We start from the raw sequence: 8,141 nt of genomic DNA on the forward strand, positions 1-8,141 counted from the left end.
TTGTTTGTTTGTTTGTTGTTTAGCACCGCACTCGGCAATATTCCAGCTACATGACGGTAGTCTGTAAATAATCGAGAATGGACCAGACAATCCAGTATTTACTATAAAGGAGGGGTAGCCCAGTGGTTAAGGCGTTCGCTCGTCACGCCGAATGACAGCTGGGGGTTAATTCCCAACATGGGTACAATGAAACCCATTCTGGTGTCCTTCGTTAAAAACTTCATGAAGTAGCGAAAACCTCGTCTCTCACTACGCTTATAGTTTCCGTCAGTAACGTCGTAAATATCAAAAGAGTAATATGCTTCATGGCAATTCACTGCATCATAAGATGTCCATACATGTATATGTTTGACGTTGAGAAAATGCCATCAGTGTTTGTGCTGAATAGCAATAATTTGAGCAACAATAAAGGCTTAGATTAAGTGAGTTTTGTTCACGCAGCTTTGAAACCCATGTCAGTGATGAACACTTACCATAATCAAAAGCATCAGAACCTCCGGAAACGGGGTTGTAGCTGTTGGATTTCGGCCTCACAGTTCGCTGAACCGCGCTGTAGTTATTTACGACGGGCCGAGGACGGTAAATCACGGGGCGTAAGTAACGGACCACTGGTACAACATAACCATCAACTGTTGCCGTGGCAACGACACACGCAAGAAGGATTAGCAGACCTTTCATTTTCCCGAAATCTGTAAAAGTTAAACAAAGCTGTGAATTTACCACGTGATATAAAAATGAACTATGTTTTAATATTGAAATGAATTCAGTGCATCAGATATTCATAAATTAATTCATTTAATTATTTTATAGATCTTAATAAAAAATACTATTGCCACAGAAACGAGAAAAGTGTTCCCTTTGCTATTAGTTTCTATTATTCATAATATCATCTTAACAAATGGGATAGGTATCTGCAATTGGCTTTGGTGTGACCGCCTCCGTGGTCTAGTGGTAGAGCGTCCGCCCGGAGAGCGGAAGGTACGGGGTTCGATTCCCATACCAAAAGATGTTAAAAGATGGTACTAGTTGTTACCCTGTCAGGCGCTAGGCATTAAGGGGCTAAAACAAGGACTGGTCGGCTCGGAGTCAGTATACTGTGTCTGTATATTCGTGTTAAACTGAGGCACGGTATCTCAGTGAGCTGGCACTATAAATCGGCATCAGTCCGGACTAGTGCAAGCAGCCACACAACACACACACTACAAGCAGCCACACAACACACACACACGTCAATGCACGTCGCTATATAAGTGCAATAATCTTGGACGCGACGTTAAACCCCATTTCACCTCAGCTCACCTTAGGTGTATCTCTATATAGAGAGTCTAACCCGAGTGCCTTTTGATATCAAATACATCAACGAGTGTTTGATAGCAAATTAAAAGACACGAGTGTGAGATTTAATTTATCATCAAACATCATTCTTCCAACTGTTTCATTTTGTAGACAGTAATAGGCAGTGTCTTAGTACTGCTGGCAACTTCAGTAGCAGAGCCATTAGTGATGTCGTTTGACGTCATGATAACCGATGACATCACAATGGTCTGCAAGCATTGTGGTACAATTTCATTGCAGCGATATCTACAATATAGATATCGCTTGATCTCACCCAAGGGATATCTCCTGCAGGAGCCAGTTTGGGAAGATAAATCTTCGTCTCATCTTTCCCCGGATCCCTATGCACTCTAGTCCACATTTGTCTTCTGTATTCGTTATTTGAAGTGATTGTGTCTGAATGTTAAAATGCAATGCTCGTCCCGGCCAAATGGGTCTGTCCTACTCCATATAAATTCGTGGCTCTATATATAATTTTGTTATAATACTATTTTAAAGAAATAAAAAAAGAAGTTGATAAGTATAACAGTAGACAGACTACCTTACAATTGACGAAATCAGCACTTTATGATCCACAGCAACGGAATTGATGTGGCTACATTTCTAGTATAGACCTTGTATATTAATGACAATGAATAAGAGACTTACTTGATATTGCACTGGCTTCATGTGTTATCAAAATACGCCGAGGCGGCGAAGTATTTATATGTGATACCGACCGTAGAATTAGGTAATACCGACCGTACTATTATGTAACGCAGTGTGTCCCGGTCTTATGTGAGCAGGATGTGTGTCTATCAACCGTGAATTGATAGGTAGGATTGGTAATAGAATTAAAGTCTGGTCACAGACAGCAATGTGTGTGAGTTGGCATAGACATAACTCGTGATCATTCACTATTATCCCCTACCAGCATGTATTGGAAATACGAAAAGTATAAGTTTGAATAACATTGCACATATTTTTAATTGCATTGATCGTGGGATACATACATGCATGCATTCATTTATGCACGCATACATACATATAATTCATTTCTGAAACAAAACCATTAATATTTTGAGCCAAAACATAATTTCCTAACAAACGAACCCCTTGGAAAAACTGGTTAGAATTGGTACCAGAGCCCTATTTTTGGTCGTAAGGATTAATGTTTTCATCGCGAGTCGGACTGTAATTTGGCTGAATACGTCTCATTGAATCCTGATTGCGTACAGCGTTGTTCGTGTTTGTAAAACGTTCGGTATTTGCAGGCTAATATTACAATATTCTGTGGTAAATTCTGCAGTAAAAACATATCCAATTCCCCCTAAAATATTAGTACAAACTCATTTGCAAAAACACGAATCTAAATCGGAAACGAAATAATTCAACAAACTGTTGTTATAAACAGTTATCATTGGATAAGACATACAATGATGCCAGTAAATATACATAGTGTCATTGATATTTCATCATGGCTAGATGTAAACGTAACTTATATAGTCATAATACCAAAAGAATGTTTACAAGTGAGAATTATTTATTTGTAATTTCGTTTTGTCGTAGGATTCATGTTTTGTATGTTTGAAACGCATGTTAAATATTTAGTCATCATTCGTAGGAGAAAAATCGATAGGAAAGCTTGTAAATAATGAACATTAGTGTATTGAATGATAACAAAAGGTAGATTCCGCGATTTTTCTGCAATTCCACGATTGTTCTGCAATTCCACAATTGTTCTGCAATTCCACGATAAGTTGTATCTTCTACAAATCTCCCCACGATCGCAGAATATTCGTCTGGGACTGATAGATAGAAGATTAGTGATTGCCGAGTTAAACAACATTCACTCAGTCCTTCAAAATGATGTATGTATGTACAAGATATTGTATGTACAATATGACATAGTAATATAGATGTTTTGACCATCACACAAGATGATGAATATTCAGATATTGAGATGAACCTTACATAATTCATTCAAAGAACAAAGCAAAGTATACTATTCCATTAAAGTAGATTACATAGAGACAGAATGCTGTGTAATATCAGATGAAATAAATGAGGTGCAGTGACGCATACATTAATATGTCAGATGATTGCATAATGATTCAATGTCACCAAACGTGACACATTGGTAGATGATTTGGAAGCTATTATGCGCAGAACATGACAAGGAGTTGATGGCAATGAATCTGGTGTGTCATGATCAATAACAAGTACATGAAACGTTGTTATGTTGAAGGACTCATGCATCCATGGAATTCGAAAACATGATCCATCATCAGTTGCAGCTCCACCTGGTGTCTGAACATGAGCCAAAGTCGTGACATCTTGGTCTTAAATTAGCAACAACAATACATCTCTTTTTTTTCTGTTTATAATTGAGCATGGATGTAAATATAATCTATTCGACAAACATATGATTCTCGTATTTCCTTGTTTTGTTTCTCTTGCAAGAAAAATATGACATCCATGCGTGGGTCATGTGGAACTGATATACAGTTTAACGTCGTTAGCAATTCTCCGTTAATCTGGAAACCAGCTTTCTGGACGTTTATTGTAGTGCGCATTTTATTGCTCATGTTTTGAGGGGGCACAGTAGGCCCAGTCGTCTAAGACGCCCCGATTCGCTTTGCAGGGTTGCGTCCCTTGGGCACGCCAGAAACCTATGATTGTGGGTTCGAATCCCGGTTCACCCCGATTATGTTTCTAGGTTTGTCAGCTCGTGGGTTTCACCGAAGTGGTAAACGTCTGAGACCTGCATCACTTCGGGCTTTCCTCCCACATTAAGCTGACACGCCGTGATATAACTGGAATACTGTTGAAAGCGGCGTTAAACCCAACTCACTCATTCATGTATTGATACCAACTTGTAATAATGAATAATAGTGTTGTACGTGTAAAGTGTAAACTCCAACCGCAAATGCTCGACACTCTGCATTATTACCTCAGTCAATGGATGTGTAGTTTTCATTATCACCTCCCTAGGGAGTATACAACCTAAGCCGCCTGTGGTGCGCTAGAAGGTTAAACTGTAATCCCCAAAAGCCGCATTGACAGTGTTTCACGTCATTGCTGTCTGCTGAAACATGCATCAGGTGATAACGAGTCAAAGTAAAAAGACATATTCGTGATAGTTGAGATTGTTACAGTTGATGAATGTATGTATTATATGTACATACGTGTTTTACGTTATGCATTATTAGTAAATATATTACACTTGAAAACGAGAAGTTTTGCGACTAACATATCCCAGCAACATTCACATTGCTGATATAAGCCGCTGGACAAGGAGCATAATCACAACTGATGAAATGATCGAATTGTTTGTCCAGCTTACCATGGGAGGGCAACCTAAGATTACGCTGGTAAGGGATTCGAACTCAGGATAAGTAGACCCTTCGACGACTAATTGACGCAAAGTTTTCATGTAGAGACATGACATTACTTTTAGGTACATACATCTAATTCCAATTTCAGCTTTGAAAAGCATTTCCAAGTCAGTCGTCAGTCGTTTGGAAAGGATGAATCTCACTATTGACCATATGCTTCTTGGTTTTTGCGCAGGTTGTTTTGAAAGTGTAGTTATCTTGACGATGCACGTTTTGTGTTCCCTGTGTTACATTCACACAAAGCAGGTGGTGTGCAGAGGACGCCTATCCTGGTACCTCCTGAAACTGAGCCTTTGATGCATAAAGATCGATCGTATTGTGTTTTCGTTTGTACGTGATATTATTTGTCAAAATGTGATGAACTCCATTTATTTAGTAGGGTATGTTTCATATGTATATGAATGTATAGACCTTGAGCAATATACATGTATGTAGGCACTGAATTTAATATTGTTAATGTAATAATTTGTGCGAGGGGAACTTCCATTATGCACCATCTAACAACTACGAACATCACCAGATAGCCTGATCAAGACTCAGTTGCATACATGCCGCCGTGGCAAGGCAGGAGAACTCATCACTATCCTTATCTTGATTCTTACCAACAACGTCATCACATCCTTATCTGGACTCTCACCAACAACGTCATCACCATAATTATCTTGATTCTCATCAACAATGTCATCACCATCCTTATCTGGACTCTCACCAACAGTGGCATCACCATCCTTATCTTGATTCTCATCAACAATGGCATTACCATCCTTATCTGGACTCTCACCAACAATATCATCACTAACCTTATCTTGATTCTTATCAACAACGTCATCACCATTCTTATCTGGACTCTTGCCAACAATGTCATCACCATCTTAATCTGGCCTCTTGCCAACAACGTCATCACTATCCTTATCTTAATTCTTACCAACAACGTCATCACATCCTTATCTGGACTCTCACCAACAATGTCATCACCATCCTTATCTTGATTCTTACCAACAACGTCATCACCTTCCTTATCTTGATTCTCATCAACAACGTCATCACCTTCCTTATCTTGATTCTCATCAACAACGTCATCACCATCCTTATCTTGATTCTTACCAACAACGTCATCACCATCCTTATCTTGATTCTCATCAACAACGTCATCACTATCCTTATCTACATTCTCACTAACAATGGCATCACTATACTTAGCATGATTCTTACCAACAACATCATCACTATCCTTATCTTGATTCTCATCAACAGCGCCTTCACTTTCCTTATCTGGACTTTTGCCAACACCGTCATCACTTTCCTAAACCTGGTCTCTTGCCAACAACGTCATCACTTTCCTTATCTGGATTCTTCCCAACAACGTCATCACTTTCCTTATATGGACTCTTGCCATTAACATCACCATCCTGATCTAGACTCTTCCCAACAACGTCATACATATTCGTACATCTTGAAAGTTACCAAAATGCGTCAGCTTCAGCCAGACTTGTAACACGACATAAGAAATAGTGCTTCGCTACAGCGTACTGTTTTGTTCCGAATGGTGTGTCTGTAACAGTATTAACTGCGCCGCTACCAATGTCGTGTAGAAAACACTCGAGCAGACTATGATGGTGTGAACCTCACTGAAATCGATGCCGACCCTCAACCACTTATCCGTCTTATATATAACCAGCATCGTGATCCAATCCCAAACTATTCAATTTGTACTGTGACACTGGGAGCAGTACCGACAGATGAACACGGTATCAATGTGCAGGCGAATTCATGTCAGATCAAATCTTTTCGTCATTGTTCATTGTTCCATACTTGTCTATACATCATCCAATAGACATGTACACATGAACATGGAATCCTGTCTCTACTGCACGCAAACCTGTCGCGTTCTTGCCCTTACAAAATCAAGCAAAAAGTATCAAAGTTAACAAAAGCGCGGCAATGCGACATATTTTGACCTTGAACAATGTCGCATTGAAGCTCCTTGATAAAACTACCAAATATACAAAGCTCGACAGCGTGACAACGTGACAATGAGCAAAATGTCACGTTGTCGCATTTCCGCACTGTCGCGCTTTGGTTGATTTTGACACTTTTTACCTCTTTTTGTAAGGGCGACAACGCGACAATGTCCTCCTTCTATAACACTGTGATATAAACATTGTCAAAAACAACACTGGCAAAGTTTTTTTCTGTTTTATTGTTTAAAAATGAAATAAAAGAAAAAAACATGGAAAAAATATGTGATGTGTCATCAATACATGACCAGGTAAAGTGGATGTGTTATTGCTTGTGGGACAGCGGACAGGGTTGCCTTTCAGGGATGCTGGCATATTCTAGAGGCATGTCAGCTGCAAACGTCCAACAAACAGCTGGGGACAAAGTTTCCAAGCCATCATTGCTGCTCAGTAATAACCCCCTCGTCTTCCTCGTCCTATTGATAAATGAAAATAATAAATTACGAATACGGCAATATAGTATAAATAGTGTTGCATTTAAGTGAAAAATATTGGTATAAGAAGACTGTGAAACTTATGGCAGCACACGTCTGGTACATAACCAAGTATGGACGATCCTTCATCGTCTTGGGACATTTTTCAGTTTAGGTCCCGACATCCATAAGTGAAAATGTGTAGTGTAAGTAGGGTCATTTTGGCTGCTACATTGATATAGCGACCAGAGTCGTACACAGCGATGATCATGACTATCAAGAGTGAACATCTAAACATTACCAAAGAATACCGTTACTTCTTTGAATAAATATTGGGATTGTTGATACTTCTCAGGTCGGGTATGGTGCTGATAAACCAAGAAAACATAGTCAGGGACCAAAACCTGCAAATCGAATAGCAATATCTTTAATTTATAAGTTGGAAGTTTTTTGCTTCAGCAAAACAAAAGATACAGGTGAATGTGGGCATACCGTAGTCGCCGAAATCAGGGGAGTCACGGCCGTAGTCTCCATAATTATCGTTGTCATAGCCACCATATCGTCCTGGGCCTCCCATTCGGCCATATCCGTTGTCGTAGCCGTCATATCCGTCATAACCGCCGTAGCCACCGTAGTAGCCACCGCCGCCACCGTGGAATCTACCCATGCCACGACGCCCAATCCCGCGGTGCAACATGGGACGGCGGAAACCCATGAAGGCATCACATGTAGTCAAGGCAATCAGACAAAGGGCGACAATCACTGTTGATTGCATGGTTGGTAATATGTTTGATCTGAGAAAGAAGAAGGTCACCGATAATGATGAGTATGTGACTCCACAATGAATGTGAAGGACGAGGTTTGTATGTTATTTAGCGCCGCACTCATCAATATTTCAGCTATATGACAGCGATCTGTAAATAATCGAGTCTGGACCAGACAATCCAGTGATTAACACCATGAGCATCGATCTACACAATGGGGATACAATGACATGC

The 8,141-nt window shown here is 39.8% G+C and overlaps 1 protein-coding gene across 1 annotated transcript; it reads right to left on the reverse strand.

Moving 5' to 3' along the window:
* Positions 1–1,418: 1,418 nt before the first annotated feature.
* LOC139451686 (coiled-coil domain-containing protein 1-like) lies at positions 1,419–7,858 on the reverse strand. Its single transcript, XM_071233005.1, has 4 exons — positions 7,636–7,858; positions 5,638–5,984; positions 5,315–5,560; positions 1,419–1,544 (listed from the first exon to the last, which is right to left on the reverse strand). The coding sequence occupies exons 1-4, from the start codon at positions 7,856–7,858 to the stop codon at positions 1,419–1,421; spliced, it is 942 nt and encodes a 313-aa protein (XP_071089106.1).
* Between the last annotated feature and the right edge of the window lie 283 nt (positions 7,859–8,141).

Source organism: Haliotis cracherodii, unplaced genomic scaffold (genome assembly GCF_022045235.1).
Source record: "Haliotis cracherodii isolate W230 unplaced genomic scaffold, xgHalCrac1.p SCAF_9, whole genome shotgun sequence".
NCBI classification, from domain to species: domain Eukaryota; kingdom Metazoa; phylum Mollusca; class Gastropoda; order Lepetellida; family Haliotidae; genus Haliotis; species Haliotis cracherodii.

Excerpts from the sequence above, each read along its gene's own strand:
- LOC139451686 (XM_071233005.1), bottom strand. The coding sequence starts at position 7,858 with ATGGGTTTCCGCCGTCCCATGTTGCACCGCGGGATTGGGCGTCGTGGC. Across the intron at positions 5,985-7,635 it reads CCCTGATTTCGGCGACTACG|ATAAGGAAAGTGAAGGCGCT; the intron begins GTATGCCCACAT and ends GCAAAAGTCCAG. Across the intron at positions 1,545-5,314 it reads AGGATGTGATGACGTTGTTG|ACCATTGTGATGTCATCGGT; the intron begins GTAAGAATCAAG and ends CAATGCTTGCAG.